The sequence below is a fragment of the Pelecanus crispus genome, chromosome 2 (genome assembly GCF_030463565.1).
Source record: "Pelecanus crispus isolate bPelCri1 chromosome 2, bPelCri1.pri, whole genome shotgun sequence".
Taxonomy (NCBI): Eukaryota; Metazoa; Chordata; class Aves; order Pelecaniformes; family Pelecanidae; genus Pelecanus; species Pelecanus crispus.
The window spans coordinates 103,162,519-103,189,788 of record NC_134644.1 but is presented as its reverse complement, the minus strand read 5'-3'; the positions used below and the strand labels follow the sequence as shown (position 1 = coordinate 103,189,788).

Below are 27,270 nucleotides of genomic sequence, written 5' to 3'. Positions count from 1 at the left end.
GCAGCCGGGGGACAATTTTGCGAGGGCGTTTTCTTAATTTTTTTTTTTTTTTTAAATTACATGGGTTGTGGGGGGTTTTTTTAGTTGTTTTGTTTGTTTTTTTTTTTTAAAGAGCAGCTCCCTGTCGCCCGGCGGTGGCGCGGAGCTTAGCGTAGCGTAGCGGTGCGGGAGGGAGGGGAGCGCGGGGCCGCCCCAGGTGGCGGCCTGCCCTGTCTCCTCAACATGGCGGGCGCGGAGCCCTTCGCGGCGGTGGTGGCTGCGCTGCGCGGCTGCTACGCCGAGGCCGCCCCGCTGGAGACCTTCATCCGGCGGCTGCGGGAGAGCGGCGCCGGGGAGGCCGAGGTGCTGCGGGGCGACGACGCCCCCTGCTACCGGACCTTCGTGGGGCAGTGCCTGGTGTGCGTCCCCCGCGGGGCCCGCGCCATCCCCCGGCCCTTCACCTTCCAGCAGGTAGGAGGCAGGGGGCGAGCCGTGGCCCGCTGGCACCTGCGTCGGGCCCGGGGCGGCCGGAGCGGCGCAGCCCCTCGCCGAGGAGCGAGGCCCCCGCCGTGGGCGGCGGCGGAGCGGCGCGGGGCTTCCCCGGCCCCGCGGGGCTTTCCCCCCGGCCGTGCGAGCGGCGGCGGCGGCGGCGGCTGCCGGCCCTCGGGGGGCCGCCGGGACGGCGCGGTGCGCGCCGGCCGTCTGGCCCCGGCGCTTCCTGTCCTCCACGCCTGCGCGGGGGCGGCGGCCCTCGGCCCCTCGTGGCTGCTGCCGGCGGGGCCGCCCCGCCGGGCCTCGCCTGCCCGCTCCGGCCCGCGGGGCTGCGGGCGCTGGGCAGCGGCGAGCGGCGGGGGGTGGTCGCCCCCCGCCTCTTCCGGGGGGTGGGCGAGCAGGGTCCGGGTGCCGGCGGCTGGCGGGTAGGTAACGCCGAAGGTCTGCCTGCCTGGGGCTGGCCGGCTCTCGGCTGGCCCGCTGAGGTGGGAGCGGAGGAACCAAATGTGGCCGGGGAGCCGCTGGAAATGGAAGACGCCGCTTCCCCGCGCAGAGAGGATAGAGAAGAGGGGGGAAAACGGCTCTGCGGGTCGGTGTGTAAGCAGAAGAAACTTTTCAGAGGGGAAAGGCTGCTTTTCTCTCGGAGCTGCTGCGTGCGTGAGCAAAACTGCAACGGTAGGAAACCAACTTTGCCAGCTTGTTGAGTGGGTTTTAGAATTGCGAACTGAGTCGTTCAGTCGAACTTTTCTTTACGTAGAAGGAAATGGAGGCCTCGAGAAAATCGGCGGTAGGGCCCTTGAGGTTACAGCCTGCGTGAGCACGTATCCACGGGCAGAGTGACCCCAAGGCCTTGGAGTCGGGGTAGCTGAGGCCGCCGAGGGGAGCAGTGTAGGGTGTTTCCTGGGCATGAAAACCAGGATCAAAAGGGCAGACGTTAAAAAGACTTCCTTAAAGTCGTAGGCTCATGTTGCTGCATGTAAACATCTTGTACTACAGTTGAAAAATTTTTTTTTTTTTTTTTTCGGTTATGGCACTTGTGAATCATTAATGTTGCTTTGAAAGGGTTTGATCTAAAGCTGCTGCCTAGGATGGTGTATCTTCCACGTCTGTTTATTTAAAGAGTGTTGTAGTCTATGGAAGAGTCGGTGATAAAAACTAATTTTCTTTCTTTCTTTCTTCAGTTATCTAGTCAGAGTGAAGTCATCACAAGAGTCGTTCAGAGACTGTGTGAAAAAAGAAAGAAGAATGTCCTCGCATATGGATACTCCTTACTGGACGAAAACAGTTCTCACTTCCAAATCATGCCGTCTTCAAATATATACAGCTACCTACCCAATACTGCAACAGAAACTATTCGTATCAGCGGCCTCTGGGAAACACTGCTGAGCAGGATAGGGGATGATGTGATGATGTATTTATTGGAACATTGTGCGATCTTTATGCTGGTTCCCCCTAGTAATTGTTACCAAGTTTGTGGGCAACCAGTTTATGAACTTATTTCACATAATGTAGACTCATCCCCGGTGTTTGTTAAACAAAGGTTTTCAAAGCATAAACGTAATAGCTTGCACGACTATATGCAAAAAAGGCTTATGTTTCATAGACAGTATCTTTCAAAGTCGCATTGGTGGAAATGCAGACAAAGACTTGAAGCTAATGTCTCCAGCATGGGAAATAAAAAAAATAACAAGATACAAAGCTTAGTGTCTGCTTACCAGTATTCTGCAAAAGCTGTTTCTAAAGCAAGCAAACAGATCAGAATGGTTACTGAACATCTGGAAAAACAGAGTAGCTCCAGTTTATATTTGTCAGCTACGGCACCATCTTTAAAAAGGAAGCTTGATAGGGAACAGCTTGAAATTCCAGCTAAGAGGGCAAAAGCAGAGGAGAAAGTGAGAGAGGAAAAGGCTTGTAATCTCACCTCTAGTGTAAACGAAAGTAGTTCCAAGAGGTACGGAACTGGGTATGTAGCATCACATTCTGTAAGTCTCATTAAAAAAAAGCACATTTCTCAAAGAAGTAGCAGTGATATGTCTGGTCCTTCTTTAGTTCACACATCTCGTGACGGGAAGAAGTTTGTGGCAGGTGAAAGCTCTTTTCTGCAAGGAGTTCCGAGTAACAAACCTTTAAAGTCCAGCATTGACATGCAAGCAGAATCCTATAGGAAAGGAGTAGAGATGCGTATGTTGGATTCTGTACAAATCAAACCCATGGAGGGTATTTCTTCAAAATGCAGAAGGCAGGAAAGTCCCCTAGCTCATTTGGCAAAGAAGTTACCAAATACGCTCTTGCGTTCTGCAGTATACATTGACAGGAAGTTTCTTCTGTATTCTCGCAGGAGTTTCCAAGAATGTTTTCCTAAATCGTTTTTATTGAATCGCTTGCAGGGCTGTCAGGCAGGTGGAAGACGGCTTATAGAAACTATATTCTTAAGCCAAAATCTGTTGGAACAAAAGCACAACCAAAGTCTGCCACATCACAACTGGAGAAAGAAGAGGTTGCCCAAACGCTACTGGCAAATGAGACCTACATTTCAGAAACTGTTAAAGAACCATGGAAAGTGCCCTTACTTAGTTCTCCTGAAAAAAAATTGCCCTGTCTGGATATCTGAAACCAGTGTGAGAAAAACTGAGCTGCCTTCTCAGGCAGCCTTGCCCGGGGAAGCAGAGGTTCAGGAGCAAGCAGAACAGTTTGGGAAAGAGCCCACTAAGTGTGTGACAAGCAGCAGATGTGAATCTGGTCACACCGATGTGCCAGACAACTTGTGCGCTCCTCTTGCAAAATCTGTGCGCGGGGAGTCGCAGAGTGAGGAGCAAAACCCGGGAGAGGTGTGTGATTCAGCCCTCGGGGAGCTCCTCAAGCAGCACAGCAGCCACTGGCAGGTGTACATCTTTGTGAGGGAGTGCCTGGAGCGGGTCATCCCCGCTGAGCTTTGGGGGTCAAACCATAACAAGTGCCGGTTCTTAAAAAATGTGAAAGCGTTCATTTCCATGGGGAAGTTTGCTAAGCTTTCGTTGCAGGAGTTGATGTGGAAGATGAGAGTGAATGACTGCACGTGGCTTCGCCTAGTCAAAGGTACTTCTTATATTAAAGAGCTAAGTGGTGGGGGTGTCAGATGACTGGTGTTCACGTTTAAGGTGGGAAGGGGAGGGTATTGAAACTGCGTTCAGAGTTGTTGGGTTCATACGGTAATAACCATAGCTGAGAGACCAAACCTAGTAGTGTTTGTAGTTGATGGTGGAAGAATACTTAAGCCTGTCTTCCTTCCAAAACTTAAGTTTCCGTTGTTTTCATTCATGCTTTTTGTGTTTAATAGGATGACATTTTCATAAACATGAATTCAGAACCTAGGCCTTTCAGCAAAACTCTTTCCCTTCCGCCCCTACCCTCCAAATCGCAGTAACTCTGATTGGAGTATGACCTAAGCACGTAAGGAACAAATGTGGTCTCCCTGTTGGTTACCGTAAGCCTTCAGAAAGAACTAAAGGCAAATCAAGACACTTGTAGTGGCACGTGTTACTCTGCTGTGGGTGCGAACCTTCATCTCACAGTGTGTTTTTTCACCTGCCTCGTATCAACCCTGTGAGAAAGAGGTGAGCATGGGACCCATGCGATACAGGGGTTGCCCACCATCTGTCACCTTTCTAGAGCCCTTCTCTAGGAGCAAGGGACTCTTACTGAGCACTGCTTCAGGCTGGGTGGTTGGCAGTGCAGAGGTCACCAGCCCGAGTGGTCCCTGGCTGAAAGCTGTTGTGAGGGCATCAGCTGATTGCTCCAAATTCTATACAAATCCCTTCTGTTTAGTCCTCTTTTCAGATGATGACAGGTGAATCTTGCTTCCTTGAAGAAGTCTTTCTTCAGACACTGTCCTAGCACTTAAATCTAGGCTGAAGCTGTGGTTCTGTGGTTGGTTGCTGTAGGATCTAATGCATATTGTCATTTTTCTGTGCTTCTGTTCTCCGTCTGTACAATATGGATTGCACTCCCTTAAATGGTATGTTTGCAGTATTTATTCTTACCTGTAATGTACTTGGATCCTACAATAATGTGAGCTCAAAATGGTATTCCTTTTTAAAAGGTGCAATAAGGTTCTGAAATTACTACAGGTTCTTTGTAATGTAGGAAGAAATAAGAAGTCTGATATTTGAGAACTGCTGTCAAAAATAGGGGAGGTTACACTTCCATAAGAAACTGTTAATTCTTGCAAATACATTGATTCTTTATTCAGAAACTAGGCTCAGAGCCATGCTTTTCAAAATGCTGAGGAGTTAAATATTTTAAAAGGTTTTTATTGTAAAATATATGCTTGGTTCATAGTCATTTGGAACATCTTAGCTTAAAAAAATATAATACCTTCTTATTCTCTGGCCTTATTCCAGGAAAAGCAACACATAGGCGTGATGTTAATTTTCATGAACCTACTCCCTTGTGCTTGAAGTTTAAACACACGTTTAATTGGATTGCTGCACTGTAGGTGGGGGGTTTTCCCTCCAAAAGTAGTAGTAGTGGTTTCTTGTCAGTTCCCTGAATTGTAGTCATCGTTTACATCTGTTGTCAAGAACTTAGAAAACAAATGATCTAGTTCCAGGACAGCTGCTTAACAACATCCTGATTTAATTTGTGTATTACAACTGCATACTGCAACTCTTCAGTTAGAGAACTTTCTAACAAACATTGGATTTTTTCATTCATGTTACCTGGCTTCTGTTGAAATGAACACTGTTTTACCTCTTTATGGTAGTCTTTTCTTAGGTGCTGTAAATACATGAAAATGTCTCTGCCCTGAAGCGCACAAAAACCAAACAGGGTAGAGCACTGTAAACTTATTTCCATTTTATAAGTTTCAGTTTTAAGCCTCAGCTCTGTTGTGTCAAAATTAAGTGTTTTTAACACATTTATGCTATAATCATGATTGTGCTATGCAGCTAAACTAATATTTCTGTATAATTTCTTTAAATTGTCCTGTTGTATTTTGTTAAATTCTACTCTTCAATTTAATTAGAAAAAGTATTCTTGGAAGTTGGCAAAAATTCAGTATTGTAGCACAAGGTTTTATTCCCTACTTGCTTACCCATGTTTAGACATTACTACAAACCTGTGTGGCCTTAAATTTGACAGTAGCTAGGAATGTTCTGGGTTCATAATTTTTGTGCCATCTAAATATTGTAAGTGCTGATGAACTTAGGGTGATTTTTTTTTTTTCCTTTTATTTGACTGCAGCAATAAGTTCTATATAGGATGTCTGAAATAAAGCCTAACCCTGAAACTAGTTTTCATGTAATTGGGGAATCTGAGTATCATTCTCATCGCCAAGTCAGCCCAGTTTAATTCTGTTATTTTTACAGTATGCCTAAGTATTTTCATTCTTTTACCTTTTTTTTTTTTAAGTTTTGTATTGTGGCAGGCTTATTTCCATTGTTCCTTTCCCTTCACAATAATCTTGCCTTTGCGCATTAAAGATCTTGCAAAATCAATGTTGAGGGAAGAAAGTAAGTCTTTGGGCTACTAATGGCATGTATTTGCATCCTGTATGTCAATTTGTCACTGCAAATTAGCTTCTATGTTTGTACTTTAAGCTTGGGTCACATTATTTAATGCCAGTGAAAAATTGGAGCCGCATCTGTGCAATTGTTTGCATTTTCTTTTGTTTTTTTTTCCTCCCATTAACCTCAAGCTAAGAAAAGTCTGTCGTGTGGTTTTTTGTTTGTATGTTTTTTGTTTTTTTTTTTTTTACTAATACAAATAGTTGATATTTACTGTAACTACCTTTGAATTGTTTATTGAAGGTGATCACTTTGTTCCTGCCTATGAACATTGTTTCCGTGAAGAACTTTTGGCTAAATTCCTATACTGGCTGATGGATACCTATGTTGTTGAGTTGCTCAGATCATTTTTCTATATCACCGAGACCATGTTCCAGAAAAACATGCTTTTCTACTACCGAAAGTTTATTTGGGGCAAGTTACAGAACATTGGAATTAGGTAACATTAGAAAACTAATCAACCATAAATGGAATATGTGGAAATCTCATGTTTTGTAGTGTAAAGTTATAATTCTGCTTTTCTTTATTGCTCATTTATCCTCCTTTTATTTTCTTAATTTCCTGAAAGAAAAATCATACTGTAGTTGTAGTATGTGCAGCTTGTAAATTCAGAAATATTTTGTGTGGTAAAACTGATACAAATTTTCCATAGGAGAAGAGAAACTTTTGCAACAATCCATTAGGAAGAGGATTTTGTTTTGATAAGTCAAATTTTTACACCTTTTAACAATGGGGAAAACATTGTGGTAGAATCCCAAAGTAACCTTGCGAAAAAAATTTTAAAAATACTCAGTTTGCTTTAACTGCCTTAATAAAAAAAAAAATCAAACTGCTGAAATGCTGTAATACTCTATTCATAAATTCAGGTAGTGGGGTTTTTTTGTTTGGGTTTTTTGGGGAGGCTGAGGGATTTAAAAGCTACAGATTCTTTTTTTAGTGCAGCTGTGGAATTCCTGCTGCTTTTTGGTCTTAAAAATTCCTGCATGTATTTAAGTTAGGGCATTATTTAAGATCAAATTTTAAGCAATTAAGTGAGGAAATAGGAAAAATCTGAAGACAATTTTAATGAGCAATACTGTGCACTTATCTCCATAGTTCACATCTTTTGGGGTTTCATTATAAATTGTTGGTATCCAAGAGAGGTTTGGAACTGTGCAAAATGAGCATACTTGATGTCTTGTGTTTTAATGGCTGTTTTATATGGTGAACCTTTTGCATTCACAGTGGTCTTTTGGTCTACAATGTTATATGTGTGATTTCTGCACCCCCTCTGCCCTGCCCTGCTGCTCCCTGATCTTAACATTGGTATCTCCAGCGCAGCTCTTCTGCATATGTGTTTGCACTTAATAGGGCTCTGGTCCTGTTTTGCTCAGAATATGCAATTTAATAGTAGTAGTAGAATATAGTGTTCAGTCCTGCATATACTGTTTGTCTTGTCTTCAAAGTAACAGCCTTAGTGTTGAAATTAGTGTTTTATGTAGTTTTAATATACTTCAAAGGCTACTTGAAAAGTATCGTCAAGTACTAATTTTTACAGAATAGATATAATGCCATTTTTAGTAGGGTATGTGATTAAAAGAAGACATATTTTTGGTTTCAGTCCTTTTGTCCCTATTCCCAGTTTCCCAGAAAAAAACAATGTGTAAGGATGTCATGGTTTAACCCGACAGGCAGCAAAACATCACACAGCTGTGTGCTCACTCCCCCTGCCCAGTGATATAAGGGAGAGAATCAGAAAAAAGGTAAAACTCATGGGTTGAGATAAAGACAATTTAATAGGACAGAAAAAGAAGGGAAAGTGATAATAATAATGATAAAAGAATATACAAAATAAGTGATACATAATGCAATTGCCCATTACCTGCTGACTGATGCCCAGCCAGTTCCCGAGCAGCGGCTGCGTCCTCCCAGCCAACCCCCCCAGTTTTTTGTTCAGCATGACGTCATCTGGTATGGAATATCCCTTTGGCCAGTTTGGGTCAGCTGTCCTGGCTGTGTCCCCTTCTTGCTGGCAGGGCAGTGTGAGAAGCTGAAAAGTCCTTGACTAGTGTAAGCACTGCTCAGCAGCAACTAAACCATCAGTGTGTTATCAACATTCTTCTCATCCTAAACCCAAAACACAAGCACTATGCCAGCTACTAGGAGGAAAATTAACTCTATCCCAGCTGAAGCCAGGACAAAGGACAAGGTACTCTGAACTCAGAAGACCCTAATCTGGGCTGATCCTGTTTCTTCTGATTTCTTCCCCATGTATTTCCCCACTGTGCAGGAAGCGCCTTCTCACCTTTGGCTCGGGAAGTCCCTGAGCTGATTACTGAAAGCTGGGGAAGCATCCCAAGGAAGTAGTGCTGCGTGCTTGTCAGGGGTGTGCTGTAAGGCCAGGGTGTTTGCTGTTGGCTGCAGGATATGTAGCTCTATGGACTTTTAGTCTGATCCCAGCAGCTGCACTTAAGCTTCGCTCACAAGGCTAGGGCTTTCAGCATCGCTCTTTTGAGCGTGCAGTGTAACGTGAGGTCTCCTACTAATCCAGTTTACTGCATTCATACAGGTGGCAAGCTGCCTACTTCACATAGGAAGAGAGAAATCGGGGTTTAGAGATATTGGGAAACAGCTGTTCAGGGCTGCCTCGGCCATTTTGAGGCTCTCCAGGCACCATCCTCTCTTAACCAGCCAGCATTTTCAGGTAGTTGGTGATCAGTGCCAAAGGCTGTTGAGCTGCTTCCATCCTCCCTGGACGAAGAGTATCTGGTGGCCTCAGTTGTTGCCCTAATGGCTGTTCTGTGCTTGTCCTGGTTCTTTTCCTCCTCAGCTGGAGCTGCTCATGGCGATCGCTTTGAGCTGGCTTGCAGGAAGGCGTTCACAGCCAAGTGTAGCCACTGATGCCTTTCCAGTTCTTTTGCATCTTCCATTGGGAGGAGGAGAATGGATGGAACAGGCTGGACTGAGTGGACCTGGACTTTACTCATGAGCTTGCATTTGCACTGCATTGTTATTAGGGAGTAAATCCCCATCCTGAAGGACTGTCCCTATGAGTAGATCTTTCTGTGCAGAATCCCACTCAAGGATACAGACCGTGGTTCTGAGAGGGGACCTGAATCTGTATGTGTGTCTTGCTGTATGGGTGGAGGTGAGTGTGTGCTGGTCATTTTGCACACAGACAACTTTCTATTAATTTTTGAAGCTATACCAAACTTCATGCCCCAAATTAAAAACAGTACTAAGAAAAAATCAGTATTTTGCGATACAGTTGCTTCAAGTTACGTGGCTCACAGAAGGCAAAGTTATGTTTTAAAAATAATGTATCCAATGTTGTGGTGACAGCACCTGTTTTCTTAAGGACCACGCACTCCACCCTTCCCACACGCAGTGGCTGCTGAGGACTGAAAATGCTGCAGAAGTTCTGAATCTCCCCCATCAGATTGTGATGAAATGTCAAAAGGCAGCAGGACCATCCACTCAACTTCCTCCAAGTTCCAGTGCGTAACAGCGGCATGAGTGTACAAATGAGAGTAGGATAGTTCAGTGGCCACTAGACTAGTGCATGTTCAAAATCATTAGTGCTGCTATAAATGCCATGAAATAAGCAATGAATGTTGCTGCAGGCAAAATGACATCCAATTCTACAGCTGGCCAGAGGTAGTGATGATGAAGATCTGCCAATTATAGGCCTCTGTCTTCACTTTCAGAGGAAGTAATATTTTTCTGTATAGTTTATAGATTGTTTTGCTTTTTCTTTTTTCCTTCAGTCTTACCTGTGAACTGCAAAGCAGTGGAGATTTGGTCATTTGGTTGTTTCTGTTGAACTGGAGTTCTTTGTTATATCATAGTGATCTAGCTAATACTGTAGTTCATGATGAAGTTTTATGGGTTCAGGAAAGAATTTAAGTCATAATAAATAATAGTGATCTCTAGCTGTGGAAAAGTGATCTCCTGTCCATTCTGCTTTACATTGGGCTACTTCTGTACCAGGAATTTAATTCCAAAGTTTGAACATAAATCCTCAAAACACTTGCTCAGTAACAGCTCAACTTGCTGGCCCTGGATGCCTCTGTACCTTCTAGGTGTCATGCACTGTATCACTTGGCCACCAACAGTCCCAGGCAGCTGGATCATTAGCTTTTATGGGAGTTGTGTTGGCATACAGAAGTATTTGTGTGCCTCTCTTACTGCATGCTTGGCTTCTCAGGTGTCTCCTAGAGCATGCTTACCAGGTTTTCCCCCAACCATCCACTGCCTTTTGTGATAGTGTGGCCTCCTTTTGCTAAACCAGCCCGTTGGTCGGTGTGGGATCAGAGAAATCTGTATGCAAATTTGTATTTGCATCCTGCTTCTGCAGGGATTTGAATTGTTTCAGTTCCCTTCCCAGGGGAGTATCCTAACCCCTAGGCTGTAGGGCTTTTTGGAATGATGCATTTTGTCCTTCTGAAGCAGTGCAGGAGATTGATCCAGGTCTTTTACATTGCAAGTAGGCCACTTCAACGACACAGTCTTAGATAAAAGCAAGGGCTTTTGCACCACCTCCTTCTTCTGCCTCATTGCATGGGAAAGTATTGATTTGGACTAAACTACGCTGAACTGTAAATCCTGAGGGGGGTGTCTGAGGGGAAAACACATTTCCCAGTAGGATGGACTTACAGAGATCAGAAGCTGTGACTTGGGAGCCTTCCATTGTTCATTATTCTCTGCTGTTCACTTTAGCTGATGCCTGCTTAGCAGATATGTTCTTTTGAATCGTGTTACTGGATACCTAAATGCTTTTATGTTGTGTGTGTATCCTAGTATCTCAGTTCACTATAACTTTTAATTAGTAGTAGGTCCCCTAAATATTGGGTGTAGAACAGCCCATTACAGTGTGTAAGTCCTTCCCTGGATCTTTCTTAACGTAGTTTTCGGAAGGTTCTCTTAAACTTTGTTAATGTCTGTCAAGCTTCTGAAATCATGAGAAATATCCAGCTTCCTGTTGTCTTGCATAAAAAATATTTCATAATGTTCAAATGTACTTGGCTAATTTGTACTTAAATTTTCCTTTGTGTTAATTAAGGTTTTTTTTTTATTAACTTACATCAAGTAGGAATGTGTACTCTCTTATTGTATTACATTGTCATTGAGATACTGTGAAATTGTTCTGAAATTCAGATTTCCATGTTACTTTCTGCAGAGGTTAGTATTTGTAATTATCTTCTTAGTAAAATATTTAGCTTCAGTTGTCATAAAGAGATTAAATGTTTTAGTTCACTGCCTTTCCTATTGCTTATGCTAAATGTGTATTTGTATTTTAGAAACCATTTTGCCAAAGTACATCTACGTGCTTTATCTTCAGAAGAGATTGAAGCTGTCCGTCAAAAAAAATATGTTCCTATGGCATCAAAGCTCCGGTTCATTCCCAAAGCGAATGGGTTGAGACCCATAGTAAAAGTGAGCGGTGTTGTTGAAGCACGAGCATTCAGCAGGGAAAGCAGAGAAAAGAAGGTTTTTATTTTCTTTATTGGTTTATGTGAGTTTGATGTAGGCAGCTGATAAAGCGAGTGAGGTATTTTGTTATACAAAACTGGTTTTAACTTGGTGACCTGGAACATTCAAATCAGAATGACTGAATGGGTCTACCTGTTGCAACTTAGCTTCTCCCTTCCCAGTGCTTAATTACAATTAGCCTCCAAATCCAGAATCGTGTACTTCTGTTTGCAAGCCTGTTGTAAGAAATGAGTCTAACAGAATGGCATGGCCTGTCAGGTAATGATGTTTTCTTTCTCTTCTCTTCCCTTCCCATCCGTTTCCCTCAGGCTTGCTAACTGTGTCTGGTTGTGGTAGACGTTGGCCATCTATGGGAGTAGAAGGACAGAAATCTCAAATATACTCAGTATTCCGAAGTAACAATGTCATATTTGTTTGGCACACCAGGGGGTGAGGGATGGATGAGTCTAGCCTGTTGGGATTTACCTGAATACCAGTTGTTTATGTTGATCGGCTAGTTGGCTGTGGTGCCAGGTCAGCCCAGGGGGCCAAGCAGTGGTGAATTGGGTGTGTTACACCCAAGAAGAAGGTCTAAGAAGGGCAAGGAAGCTGGATCAAGTGTAGTAGGGAGATAGGAAGGAAGCTGGGAATTACTGCAGTGTGGGAACAGAGGTGGAACACACAGTGCACAGAATAATCTGTTTAACATGCTGGTTAACCACAAGATATAACGGGAACCCAGTTTCACTGTCTTGCATGACTGCATTAATTGTTTTTCCTTAAGGCTGAGTCCCATTTAGTGCACAAGATTAAGTGTTCCCCAAATGGGCGAGAGGTCAGTGGCTTCTTAGTACTTACTGTTCAGTATGTGATCCCAGACCAGATTTACAGGGCATCAACTAAAAGCTGTTCTGAATCGTTACTTCTTCGTAGTCTCTCAGTGACAGTCAGGCTGTCTGTCACATTTGAGAGTATGCGCAGAGTTAATTTGGAAGTAGCTGCAATGCTATTGCTCCTGTAACAGATCTGGTGTAAAGGATGGCATGAATATACTGAAGAAGATGAAGGTTCAAAGTCAACCATGGTAGCTGGTCAAGTCATTTGAGCTAACCCTATCTGCCCTGGAGCTGAGAGGGATCATCTGTATCTGATGAAAAGTGGGAGCAATAGGCTCCTATTGGAGAGTGCTGATGAGTCTGATGAGTCACAAAGCATAGCTAATGATTTTCATAAATCCATGAAAGAGAAGGAGGTGATAGCATTAACTCTCTTCTCAGATAGTAGACTGAGACAGAGAAAAGTGTCTAGTGCAAAATTACCACCTTACTCATGAATTCAGGCCTTCCAACCTAACAGAAGTGATGTTGTCTTCCCCCCCCCCAACTTGCATGGCTAGTCAGTTTGTTTCTGTCATAGCCTTTTATCCTGCACTCTGTTCCAGTTTTTCATCCTGTACCATATCCAGCTTGTCTCTGCTCTCCGCCTTCCTCCTAGCATTTAAATTGTAGAAGGAAGATGATCTTCCAGTTCTTTCTGTCTGACAATATTCCAGGTTTTGGAATTTGGAAGCCACTTCGGAATTGTAGGGGTAGTCTTGGCCAGCTTCTGTAGCTTAACACTGGAATGTATCCAAATGAATTGCCAGAGAGAATCTCCCAAATATTCAGTAAACCAACTTCTGATTCTTGGGCAACTCTCAAACCTTGCTGCAAAATACATGGTGGAATGAGTCCAGTTCTGTGAATTTATCCTCAAATCACTGTAGATTCTGTTTTGTTTCAAAGGTTTTACATATTTGCTTTACATCCTCCTTCCTTTTTCATTTGAAGCAATAATTTTTTTTTTTTTTTTTTAATTTTTAATGGGAAGCTCAAAGCACTGGGAGGCAGCAGGGTTCTAAAAGATCTGTTTTGTCTGAGAGCTTGTAGTCTTTTCCTGCATTCTGCAGAGGTTCCAGCAGATTTTTAGGTTTTGCAAAAATGTTAACAACTCTGTGGATTAGACCTGTTCTGGGGAATTAAGAGGCTCGAGGGAACTCCTCCTAACATGAAAATGAGGAGCTACAGTGACTACTGCAATTGCGGTCTCAGGTCTAGTTCAAACTGTGTTTGAAGCTAGTCTCAATTTTCTTCTGTTGACTCACCTGCGAAACCCCAGGTGGCCATCAGCTTTGTGAAAAGGTGAAGGTGTGCTTTTTGTGAAAAAGCAACCATCCTGGGATATGCTCATTAAGAAGGAAAGGAGGAACTTTTCTACTGATGATTACTTTGGTCTTGCTGCTTCTGTGTACCTTCGAGCTACATCTCTACCCTTGACTGTTTTTCGTAGGAACTTGGCCTATAACAAAAAAGATACCACTGCAGTAATTCAGGAAAGCATCTTCATTTTCAGAAGTCTTTGTTTTATAAACTGGTCAAAAACATTTTATAAGATCAGCCAATGAATGAACATAATTACTTACCTTATGTAAAACAATGAAGTTCTGTCGAGTTGTTTTGGAGGCAGTGGCGGTAGTACACTAAACATTTTTGGTGTGCTTTAGTTTTGCCAGCTTTTCACTGAAACCTGTAATTGATCTTTTCAGTGCAAAAATAAATGTTTTCAGATGAATTGGAATGCTTCCATAATTAGTAGTTTCAGTGTATCCATATCATGATCACAATGCTACCATTCAGAGTAAGAACCCTTTTATGTTCTCTGTATACATTTTGGAGGATTTATCTGAAGTTCTAAACTGACTCATAAATACGCTACGTGTGCAGTTTATTTTCTTCGGTAGTATGGCTTGTCCTTTCAACTTTCTTTTGTTGCCAGGTCTGTCAATATTTTTTTTCCTTAAGGTGTTTACAGAGCTAATCAACCTGCACGACTTCACTGCCACTCTAGTGTACTTTACTATTCCCATAGCTGAGAGTTAAATGTTTGCTAACATACTTGCATAAAGTACCTCCAGTGGCTCAACTGATGGTACAGCTGGAGTTAGCCTAAAGTCTTGGGGCACATGCTTTTTTTGCTGTTTTTGTTGTGGTGATAATCTCCAGCAAAGAGAATGAATGATATTTAAGAAGTTACCTTCTAATTGGTGGCAGTTTTATTTGCTGAAGTCCATCTATTTATCTCCTTAACTATTACACTTTGATTTCTAAGAGTCAAGTACAGAAAAAAAAACATTTTCTGTAGGATTTAAACGTACCAAAAAAACCCCAAAACCTCTGAGGCTGTTTTGTCACTTCCAAGTAGTTATTTCAGCTATAATCAGGCTTTCTGAAAACTGCAGTTGACCAAAATAATACAGTAAATATATAAATTTAATCTCATATTTAATCTGAATGTGAAATCTGTGTATTGCACAGAATTTAGTATGTTTCAGCATACTTTAAGGTGATTCTCTTTGGTCTCTTTAGATGCATCACTACAACACTCGACTAAAAAATCTATTTAGTGTGTTAAATTATGAACGGACTATAAACACCAGTTTTATCGGCTCTTCAGTGTTTGGGAAAGATGATATCTACAAGACATGGAAGAAGTTTGTTACGAAGGTTCTTGAATCAGATGGTGAAATTCCTCATTTCTACTATGTAAAGGTATGTCTTTTTAATTACATATTCAAACTAACTTTTCAAAGTCAGCTTGTGCAGATACTTTTATAGCTGAAATAGCTGTGATCTGAGTGCATAATTCTTTCTTTTCCAAAATAAACTTTTGTGCATACCTAACACAGACTCTGATTGGTTTTTTGGGGTGCAGGGGTTGGTTGTTTTCTGAGGGGGGGTGTCCCTCCAGTAGCGCTTCCTTTACTTGGATATTTTCCTGTCCATCTTTCTGTCATGTAGCAGCTCTTGCTTCTGGATATGCACTGGATTTTTGCAGTTACATTTACTTGGGTATAAAAATGGGACAAAGATATAAACTCAGATATGCTTTTAGGGCTCTCTTCCCAGAGGAAAACCAGGAAAAACTTGCTATGCGCATTTGGATAAATTCAGCATCTTTCTAAAAATAGGTCTCTTCTATCTCAGTATCATTAGTTCTGTGGAAAATGAACACTTGAACTCTAGTGTCTCTCCAGCAAGTTTCTTCTCCCACTTGAAAAAAATGAGTGCTTGTTGTATCCCACTGTTTGAAGGAGTTTCTTCTTAATACTTCTGTTTTTCAGTTATGTCTATCAGGCAACCTTTTGTGTTTGAGCTCAATTCATAGCTTTGAATTGGAGCAATTTATACAAATGTGTATTTGTATACATTACAGTGGGGCTTCTCTCCCATGCTCTCATATGTCAGTTGTCAGAGATTACTTTCAGTGATTGTCTCATTATCTCTCAAGCCAAAGAATCATGTCATTGACATAGTTCTCCTAAGATTGTTGCTTCTTTAGAGGGTTTTGAATTTTGACTATGACAAGTAAAAGCCAGAGGTAAGATTGCAATAAGAGGTTTAGGAAAGGTAAAACATCTGGGTTTGCAGCTTTCCAAAAAGCCTAAGATGTCACCTCCGTGATCATATGGAGAGGAAGGTTTCTTAAAATATTTAAACATATAAAAATACCACCAATAAACTTTAGTTAATGATTGAAGGTTCAGTGTTAGATTTAAGGTTGCATATGGTATCATCTTCTGTTAATAACAAGAGTTGTGCTAAAACTGATGGTTTGGTTATCTCTTGTAAGGGAAAACTCATGGATGAGTGAGGAAAGGTTTTGCAGATAAGCAATGAGTTTTGTCACACAATTGGACTGAATGATGTGGTAATTGCACTCGTATGTGATTTATCCTTCAGCCTTGTTTACAGGCTATGACAATACTTTTTTCATACTACCACAGTGTTTACAGTGATACTGATGAATTCATCATGGAAGATATTTCTTCTGTTTCAGGCTGATGTGTCCAGGGCTTATGATACCATTCCTCACAATAAACTTGTGGAAGTGATTTCACGGATCTTAAACCCTGAGAAAAGAACTGTCTACTGCATACGGCGCTATGCCGTGATTATGATTACCACAGGTGGAAAAGCCAGGAGGTTCTATAGGAGACATGTATGACTTGCTGATTTCTTGTATTTGCTGCTGTAGATAGATATATTTTAGTTCAAGGAATGTTTTTGTTTATAGCTTTTTTTAGTCACAATTTGAATTATGCAATTACTTCATAAACCGTTTTTTAATAGTGTTGGATATTTTCCAGAGGTAGCAAAGCTTCTTTTTACTTTTTACACTTTTTAGTCAACGTTATTAAGGATAAAGATAAATGTGTTGTGGAAATAGAGATATGTGAGGGAGATATTTAATTTTAACAATAGCAGAATTGTTGGGTTAAAACAATGCAATAAGGCTGGCCCTTTGGCCTGCACTTAATAAAAGAGTCTGGTACTGAATTTTCTATTGCTTTTGTCATTTATTTCTTTGCGCTCAATATACAGGTTTCTACTTTCAAGGATTTTATGCCAGACATGAAGCAGTTCGTGTCCCAGCTTCAGGAGACTGCCTCATTGCAAAATGCAATAATAGTTGAACAGGTAAATATTAGGAGGCTTCTTTAAAATTGAAAGAGAAAGCTACAGATGAATTGGAGGAAGATTGGGTTTTTTAATTTAATGTACATATTACGTGGTGACACCACCTCTTTTAGTTACTCAGCACCTTCCACAGAAAGATTTTTGTCATCTCTTCTTTGATGTTTGTAACAGGCTCTCAGTGTTCAGCTGAAAGAGTGCACCAGGCAAGAAATCTGACAAAATGTCCTTCTAGACTTTTCCCAGATTTTCTCACTGTTGTCTTAAACTTTCATTTTAACTGGTGTTTTCATTTTCTTTTCTTAATTCCATTGTTTGCTGCAACAGTTCTCAAGTGAGAAATTAACAATCTAGTAAAGAAGGGCTTCAACACTTGCTATCTCCAAAATGTACAGAAGTAAGAATGAGCAAAATGTATTCTAAGCTAACTAGCTAAGGAAATAGGTGTGGCATCTTGAATAGCAAACTGCACAGAATAGAAAAATGACTTTTTTTAAAAAAAAAAACCTTATTTTAATGATTACCTGCCAAAGTTGATAAAAGTGAACTCTTCTTTAGAAGAGTTAAAATGCAGTACAAAACAAGATTAACTCTTGTATTTTTTGTTTTAAAGAGATTTCTCACTTTCAGTGGGAATTAAAGTACGGTTAAAAATTATAGGTATTTTAAATTTACTCCAGCTGATGCTTTGTTACAAGAAGCAAGCATTCTTCTGTTTAAATTCTTGTGCTGCTGAGACTGTACTAATTCCAAATGTTTGTTCTCAAGACTTCCTTCTGTGCAAGGAGCATGACAGAGAAAGACATAGAAGTAGATGATATGCTCAGTCAGTTTCTTAATACATTTTATTGCTTGGCATCATGGTGTTCCATGGTAACAACCTACAAGATTCCTGAGCATCAGATGACCAGACAGGTATTTTCTCACAGGCTACTTCCTCTTTAAATGTTTTTTTTTCTAAACTTGCCAGTGGAAAATTTTGACATAGGGTAATTTATGCTTCTAACATACAAGTAAAATGATCTTGTATATCTATGGACGTAGGAGTAGAATATACAGTGTGGGTGGTGCCCAATTCCAGGATCCTACAAAGTGCAAAGAGCCTAATAAATACATGGATGAAAATGAAAACTAGCTGGATCTATGATGATGTGTATGTAGGTTTTGTTTTCTTCTTTTTCCCAGTGGACATCTGATTTAGGTCACTCTGCTAGATATTACGTGAACAGCATCATTCTATTTAAAAATATTTTACATTTGAAAACAATTTCTCTGTGTGTGTGTCATCACTTTAAAAAGCAAAAAAGTATTCTGAGAAAATATCATGTCAGCCTGGGTGTCTGTACCACAGGCGCATCATGTTAGCTTTTCAGTACAACCAGCCATGATCTCACACGGCTCTATCAAAAGCTGGGTGCATTTGTCTGATGTCTAATCCATGCAAATAGGAAGTAATGTTGCTTTTGTTCTCATGAAGTCATTGTTAAAGGGATTTAAACTGTTCTAAATGAATTTTTAATTACACAATTTTTAACACAAAAAGCTTCATAAATATTTGGTGGACATTCAGGCATGGAATCGTTGGTAACATGGTAAAGAATGTGTTTTGCAGCAGAACTGGAAAGTGAGTCAGTCTATACTTGGGGAATTGTAAAGAACGTGACAGTTACAGAAATTGTCCTGCAGGATAGAAAGTGGTCAAAAGAGCAAGGTCGCATACATTGTAATAATCCAGTATAATATACCAGCACTTTAAAAAGTGCTTTAGATGTTATATTTGACTATTTTCCCATGTAACACCATTCAAACCTGTTTTTCTCCTAAAGCAAAACAAAACAAGAACTGCACCAATCACCTGTTGGATGTGAGCAGCTTTTTGGTGTGTATATTCAGATCTTGGGTTTAGGTGCTTTTTTTTTTTTCTTACTTTAGGGGTTTGAACTACTACAGTCTAACTTTTCATAAAGGTTTCTGTGTATCTTTTAAGTTTAATACTCTAGTTTCAGTACACTTCTGAAGTACAAATCTTGTTCTGTTTTGTCCCATTTCTAGAGCTTAACTTTTAATGAGACAAGTTCCAGCCTGTTTACTTTTTTTCTTCAAATGATACATAACAACATCCTGGAGATTGGGAGCAGGTAAAAAAGAAGCTAGTTTTTCTTTGTATAGTGTGTTTGGGTGTTTTGGTTGGTTTTTTTTCTTCTGTTAAGCAGGATGCTTTAAATTGGCTCAGGGGATTTTTGATAGCTGTCTCTTAAAGGTTTTTATTTCATGTTAATTTTGAAATCAGTTTAAACTCCTAAAAGCATGAAGAGTTTGGAATCAAATTTATGTTTAAGTAAAATTTCTCTTTTCCACCTGGATGATGTTAACGGTACACAGAATGCGTTATTCTATAAATACCTAATCTTCGTCATTTAAAACTGCAGATGTAGTTCAAAAGAAAAATACTTTGAAATGTTAGGATCCATAGTGGTGAACAAAAGCAAGGTAACACCTAAGTAATGATGCAAAAGTCTTGCTAGTCATTTCCCTGTAGTGCAAAATTAAACCTTTTCTGCATGGCCTTGCTATTTGGCAAGTTGCAATAAAAATAAAAGGCAATAATAGTAGGAGTTAAAGTTATTTGCAACTCTAAAATTAGGAATCAGATGTTATAGAGGGTAATAATGCAGATTTCTTCTTGTGTTGCTAGAGATGCTGATCTGGTATTTATGTTTTGCCTCTAGGTGGCAAATGTGTACCATGTCTAGAAAGCAAGTACTTACAGGATCTTTATTTGTAAATTCAGAGTGAGTTATATTAGAATTAATAGCTTCTTGCTCTTGAAAAAATACCTTTATTTTACAATACTTAATCTCACAGGATTGAGGAAGGGGGAGAAAAGCTTTCAAGGAAGCACACAGAAGAGTGTTTACAGGTTTTTCTAGCACTGATGCTTATACTCTGTTTGGCAGGATCATGAGAATGCTGACATGGAATGCCATTAGGACTAATTCACGTCAGTATGTTTAATATAAAGTTTAACGGTTTTAAAGAAAGCACACCCTGACAAAGCCAACTTCACGATTATTTAAGTTCAGTCACAGCATGGCTGAAACAATACTGTTTGTTGTGGAATGAATTTGCCCTTTTTAAGTAGCTCATTCTCATTTGTTCAAAAAAAACCCCCAAACTTCAAATAAGTTCAGTAAATGAATACACTCTTTAATTGATAGTTCTCAAAAGGCTATCACAGTTAGTCAACATTCACTTGGAAGTTTTGAGAAAAATGCTGACTGTTGAGCTGCGGACCTAGAAGGAATCTTTTAATAACATTTGATACATTTATCAAAAATCTGGAAAAATGTAAAATTACTGCTAGAAAAACTTGCAGATTACTCAAAACATAGGTAAGATCAGTGCTAGAATGTAGTAATGTGATCTGGTGTCCAGTTGCATAATTTCATTCTCTTCGGTTTCACTAAGCCATTCATGTAGTAATGGTAAAATGGACATTATAATATAATATCTTGCTACTTCAAAGGAGTGTTGTGAAAGTAATTCCCTTGGGTTTTGTGAGGCATACTCATTCTGTTGTTGCTAGCATAGAAAAATCCACAAGGTAATGAGGAACTGTCTTCAGTAGTGTATGTAGATGTGATGCATTACTATTACTGTGTGTGGTCATACTGGCTTTATACAAGTAACAAGATAGGGGAAGTATTAATGAACCTCCCCCTGGCTATGTCTATATGAATTCTTTGAAGCCATGAGAAACAAATCAAGATTTACTCTTTTGCAAAATGACAACTGGCAACTTCAGTGGACTTTTCAGGTGGCAGGGGGAGTTTGAGTATAATTACAAACAATAAGAGTTAGCATTTCACAGGATGTAGTGGTTTTTCCTAATTAGAAGTAAGATAGCTTCATGCCTGAGCAGTTAAATGAGGAAATAAATGTGACTTACAGTATAGCTGGGATGTATAAAAACAGATCACATGCTCTATTGGGCTAAGCCATCAGAAATCTCCCTAAAATTAAAGTGATATTTATTGGGGGCGGGGGGGGGAGAAGAACCAACCAACCAAAAAACCACCCCAAAACCAAAAACCCAAGAAAATATTTCCCTTGGCCAGATCATGCTGTGCAAGTATAAACAAAGAATAAACACTTCAATTTAAATTCTTGATTTGAATTATTTCATAGTTAAACATTTTTATTCTTGACTTGCACTGCTGAAAGAGCTTTTTTCAGAAAACTTAGCAAGATTTGATAGTGGTGAACATTTATATTTGAATTTAATGTGGATGTCTGCTGTTTCTGAGAAAAGTTGGAAGTGTTCCATCTCAAAATCCACCTGACTAATTCCTGGTGTAGATGTACAGTATGAGCTTCAGCCTGTGGATTTTTAGGCGGCACCTGCTTAGGAGCTGTTTGGATAATAATTAAAAATAAATAAATTATAGTTTGAAAGATTTGTCCAGTGCACTTTGTTTTTTGTATAAGAAGGCTTGTTTTGAAGCTATGTAAGATGTAACATAGAGTTACAAAGCTTAAATGAAGGGTGGCTCTGCAGCTGAAGGAGGAAGGAGGCATTGTGGTTTGAGATCAGTTATAAAATTTCTTTCTTTTAATGACAGTTGTCTACTGGAGTTTGTTAATAATACAGGAATATATGTTTTAGTGGGTTTTTTTCCACTGTTTAACTTAAAACTTCTGGAGCCATATGTAAATTCTTAGAGGAAAGAACAAACAAATTTAAGTAACGCTAACTAGCAAGCATGTAGTGTGTTTCATATTGAAACATATATGTTATACTTGAAAAAATAAGTAAATGTTTAATGGCTATTGCAATTTTCTTGTTGCATGTTTTGATTTTTTTCTTTTTTTTTTTTTTCTTTTATTCTTTACTAGGTACTACTTACAGTGCTGTGGAATTCCACAGGGCTCCATTTTGTCAACCTTACTTTGCAGCTTATGCTATGGAGATATGGAAAACAAATTGCTCTGTGGAGTACAGCAGGATGGGTAAGGATACTTTGTTCTGAGCTCTGTTATAGTAATGCTTAATATATAGTATATATGTTAGACATTTTCTCTGAAGTTTAGTTTTGAATTTCAAGGATTTCCAACTCCATTAGGAGTGTGGTGCACACAAACATCCCTGCAGTTTCAGTGTCACTGTGGTTGTTTTGTGGGGGAATTTCCCTGTTTGTCATAGGACTGGGAAGAAAAGTGCTGAAAAGAAGCTTTCTCAGATCTGTGGGTAGGAGACTTGTTCTTACAAAGAGCACAGTATTTAGGCATGCTGTAAAGAGTGTGACAAGATCTGCTTGTACATCTAAGAAGTTTATGGTTCTCATACACTCATTCCCATAACATGTGTGGTCTTTTGTCCTCAAACAACATGGGATGTTCGTTGCAGACTTTCTGATACTCCAGACTTCTGCCTGAGGGCTTTCCAATTCACCATCTGTAAATCTTAGCATTTTACCAAGGTCACGGCTTTACTGCAGATTTTTTACAGGGCATGTTGGTTCTTGTTTGAAGCCCTGTGTGGCTTTTGGTACATCTTCTACGTCTTTGTGCCCTGCTCGTGCTTGCTTCTTAGGAGCTTGACAGAAACCTAGCCTGATAAAAGCTCTACCTTTTAATTAGCTGTAAAAACTCTGGGGTCCCTTTTACCTCCATTTGAACTGATCCCCAGCTGAATCCCAGATTAGGGTCTTTAGGCATGAGCTGGACCGTGAAGCTTGTCTCTGTTCACAGATCTCCCTCCATTGCTGTGATTTCTGTCCTAAGAAAGAAAAAAAGAAACTAAGAAGTGTGTAGGAACACTCCAGATAAGTCCATCTGTCTGCTGTTTCTTCTTGGGAGGCTCACTGGGTAGTGGAAAGTCTCAGAACTTTAAACATTTCCCTACACAAGTAGTAGAGTTCTTCTCATAGGCTTTAGGGTGCTGTGATGATTTGAGTCTAAACAGTTATCTTCTGATTTCAAAGGATGTTGTTTATACATCTGAAATTATGAAACTGATTCAGAAGAATGCGCTCATTAATGCAGCAGCTGTTTTTCTATAGAGCAGATTTTAGAATGTTACTTAGGTGACTGTTGAATGATTTTGATAGTTTCATTTGACCTTTGAAGTCAAAAAAATAACCTGGCTATTGACTTGGCTAGGCAAAGGTGCAGCTGATCTGATCATAGTGATGGCAATACTCCTGCTTTGAAGAGGAGACTGGAGAAGATCATCTCCAGAGCTTCCTCTCTATGATCTACTAGGCAGGATTTATCAGAAAAATATGGGCATGCTTGGGGCCTGAATTCTGTTGAAAAAGAAAATTCCAGGCTTTACAGCGGTAGATGGTAGTCTGTTTTGCATTCAAGTTATAGCTTCACAAACAAGTGATTACATGGTAAATGAAGATACGGAGGTAGAGCACATGAAGAATCTGGTATCTGCTTGTGTACCTTGTGTTACACCTCCTTTCCTTGTCTTGTGGATTAAGATACTGCAAATTATCCCTTGGAAAAGTGTAAAACCCTGCATCCGAGAAGCCACTGTGGAGTAGCTTGTGTGCTATAAACTCCTGTCATGTTTTGTGTAGCCAGCCCCTTTGCTTTCTTATTTCTTTTTTTTTTCATTTATTTTTAGGAAAGAAGCAGAACTGAGAATTTCTTCATGAGACTCGATTTGGAGATCATATTGGCCTCTACCCTCTTGTGAATTAAAATGGGCACATTGTTGCTCTGAAGAGTATGACAAAAGTTTGAAAGGATTACATATAAAAAAATCTAACATCAGTTTCTTCTTGATTACAGAGTCCTAATACGTCTCATTGACGACTTTTTGCTGGTTACGCCACATTTAATGCAGGCAAGAACTTTTCTAAGGTATGCTGTTAAAGACATAGTCTTGAAAGTAATGAGCATTGACAGCTTTTAGGTCATTCTTTTTCATCTTTACACATGCTTGTACATATAGGTATATTTGTTTTATGGCTTAATAATAAAGGGCTGGTTTGGAGTCCTTGCTGGTAGCCTGTGCCTGGGAAGAATCCTAATAGCTACATCCTTGATGGGCAGCTAACAATCTGTTGAGGCTCAGATGGTGGGGGATTCTTGCTGAAGTTTAAATTAGGGACCCAGCTACTGATGTTGATGGAGCTTCTAGCAGCGATTAGTAGTGCAGACTAACCAAAGAAGCTGAAAGTTGTCTTTTAAGACTATTTCCCCTCAAATTTTTAAGATGTCTTAGTTACATTCTTAAAATGTTTTTATCAGTCAGGCGTGATGCTACCTTCTATGCCTGGTGAAGGAATGCAATTTTTCCAATATTGCTATGAATTTTCTGGTGATTAATGTTCTGGGGTGAGTATTTTAAGATACTGATAGCATGGCAGCATGTAGCTCACACAGCAGTTTTCAAACAGTAATTCTTTAGAGTGCTTCAGAACTACCTTTTTTTTAAAATTGGGTCCCAAAAGAGGTTCCTGGTTACTGTGGATATGAATGTACGGTCAGTATCCAAGAAGAGTTCTACTGATGCCAAAGCCAGTTTTAAGGATCCAAAGGAGAGGTCTTGAAGAAAAGCTTAGCATCTGCTGTGCAGTCAGTGGCATCATGCTTTTCAATAGTGAGAAGGATGCAGCTCTGTTGTGAACCTGAAGGGTGATGGGGAAATCAATTAAGTACAGTTTGAAGTATAAATTGTACTAAATAGTAGGTAGTATATTCTGGACTTCATTTGTCCTCATTTCCTTATCAGAACAGAAAGAAACTTCTGGGGATGTGCAGATTTACAGTTCTGGAAATGATAAGTCAAACTAAGAGTCTGGGGATGCCTCAAGCTATTAATCTCTTATAACATCTTTTCAGAATAATGTCACTTGCAGTAGCATTGCAGATATCGTCCTACTTGCCCTTTGAAGTTATCAGCATCTTTGTTCTGTATCAACTTCTGCACCAGCTGCGGTGATTTTCTGTAGACAAGTAGCCTCTTCTGCACAAGTTTTCCAGAACTGCTTACAAGTCCTATGAACCCTCTGCCACAAATGGAGTCTGAACAGTTTTTTTTTCTAATGTAGTATTAGAACTGGGGGACTCAAGAAATTAATTTTGAGGAGGCAGCATTATGAGTATTACTCCCCAACAAGAAAAGCCTACCTCTTCCTCTCACTCTTTAAAAGAATGAAGCCTGCACATGAATACATCACCGAGACAAATTGCTGCTTGTCCATGAGATGACGCTGCTGATCCAATGTGTAGTAGGTCATCAGCAGGCATTCTGGCAATGAAAACATCCTTAGGGAAAACTTTGTGGAGAAAGTTCAAAACTTTTCATCACATAAATGACGTTCCTATTACATGGATTCTCCTTGTTTTTATTAACTTTCAAAAACAATAACTCTTCATCTGTCTTTTTCCAGTGATTTTGATCTCAGTGGTTTCTGTGAGTGTGTTTGTACAGCTTGTCTTAATGTTTCATGGCTTAAGTTCATAATTTGCATGAATTTGTAAAAGTTTCTCTCCATTATCCTCATATCCTTAAGCTTATTTTTTTTTTATGTATTTATTTACCTCTAATATCTTCAGTTTTGTTTATTTCTAGCTGTGTTCCTTAACCTAAAGAGTTGGCCATGGTTCCCTTTATTCTTTGGTTTCTGTCCTTTTATGCAAGATCATCTGTGTCTTGCAGCATGGTGGGGTTTTTTGTTTGCTTTTGCAGGGGGAGTTAGGCTAACTGTTTATATCTGTTTTAGGACTCTAGCAACAGGTATTCCTGAGTATGGCTTTTTAATAAACCCCAATAAAACAGTCGTGAATTTTCCTGTTGATGATATCCCAGGATGTTCCAAATTTAAACAGCTGCCAGATTGTCGTTTGATCCCGTGGTGTGGTTTACTATTAGATATACAGACACTTGAGGTTTACTGCGATTACTCCAGGTAAATAGAGTTGTATACTCCAGTGACAGCTTTATATTGTACACAGTGTGAGAAGCACAAGGGTGTCTTGTGAATGGTGTAGTTGAATTAACTGCAAAATAGATTTTACAATTCTGGTTCTTATGCCATAATTTAAACATTTTATTCTGCTGTGCAGCCTGCTATTTTCTTCATTCCATCCTTGTGGAATGTACATACCATTAACACCATCGAAGGTGGCACAGGTCACTAGCGACCAAAAGTCATATACCGTGTGGTGGCTATATGATTCTGAGAAAGTTTATTCAATCACCTCAGTTCAGCTTCTTTCACCATTATGCACTGTGTTGTACCTGATTTCATATAACTACATTTATTGTTCTGAAATTGTTTTTTTTTTTCTTTGTACCTTCCTAGAAGAAGCAGTGTTACATGAACTACAGATTGGGATTAATTTTGTGTAGACTAAAGGGACTAGTAATCCTTTCAACATCAGAGGTGTTCCCTCTAGTACACTTCTGATGGTAGTGTAGGGGAGAAGTAACCTCTCTTTAAGCTAGCAACCTTGGCTATATACACAAAGACGTCTGAAGCGGCATAGAACTCAGGATGGGGCAATGTATCCTACTGAAAAGCTCTGTAGACCCTTCACATGGACTCCTAGAAATGGCATTAGACATTTGTTAAAGATTAACAAGAAAGAACTGTTTAAACTGAAGGATAATGTTGCTGTGATATTGACCATATTTAGTATAAATAGTCCATGCATACATTTAAGCGGGAAATCAGGAAGAGGTTTTCCATCACCAGTGTGGTGAGGTTCTTCAGTAGTCTCCCAAAACAGAAAAGCTTGGTCAGTTTAGGAAATGAATTTATATGACATCATTTTCTGTAACAACAGAGGACTAAAATCAAAAGCCAAAGAGATTTATTCATTAGCTGTGTTTCTGAAAGAAACAGTTTATGTTGATGAAGGCATTGGTGCTACTGGTCTGGGAGACACTAATACTAATTCTGAGGGTGCTTGTTACAAGGGCTGCCTTGCTTTTGATGAGCTTGACTTAAGTAACTGTAACACCAGGGCGAACTGAGGTGGCTTCCAGCCTAAGCTCCTCCGTTGCATGGATCACAGAGTGTAACCTGGTTGTCACTGGAGTCATTAATAATGATCTGGCTAGACAATGTGTTTTAGAAATACATCCAGTTTGTGTTTAAGATTATTGGTTTGGTTTTTTTGGCAGGGTGAATTATTCAGCCCTGAGGTATTGAAGTCATTCCTTAGCTAATAGCCTTAATGCCACAATGTCAAGTCTGTTTCTAAACTGAATTTAGTTACAGTCATCTTTTAGCTAGTGGCTCATTGATTGACAGGCAGTCTCTGTA

General features: G+C 40.0%; 1 protein-coding gene across 1 annotated transcript in view; it reads left to right on the top strand.

The window, feature by feature from the left end:
- The first annotated feature begins 222 nt into the window (after positions 1-222).
- The window catches only part of TERT (telomerase reverse transcriptase), a 32,500-nt gene continuing 5,452 nt past the window's right edge, over positions 223-27,270 (top strand). Inside the window, exons 1-11 of the mRNA XM_075704650.1 lie at positions 223-450; positions 1,653-3,546; positions 6,258-6,453; positions 11,294-11,483; positions 14,870-15,052; positions 16,341-16,502; positions 16,886-16,981; positions 19,031-19,116; positions 21,875-21,988; positions 23,783-23,854; positions 25,723-25,908. Coding sequence (XP_075560765.1) covers positions 223-450; positions 1,653-3,546; positions 6,258-6,453; positions 11,294-11,483; positions 14,870-15,052; positions 16,341-16,502; positions 16,886-16,981; positions 19,031-19,116; positions 21,875-21,988; positions 23,783-23,854; positions 25,723-25,908 — 3,407 coding nt within the window. The remainder of the gene's footprint in view (positions 451-1,652; positions 3,547-6,257; positions 6,454-11,293; positions 11,484-14,869; positions 15,053-16,340; positions 16,503-16,885; positions 16,982-19,030; positions 19,117-21,874; positions 21,989-23,782; positions 23,855-25,722; positions 25,909-27,270) is intronic.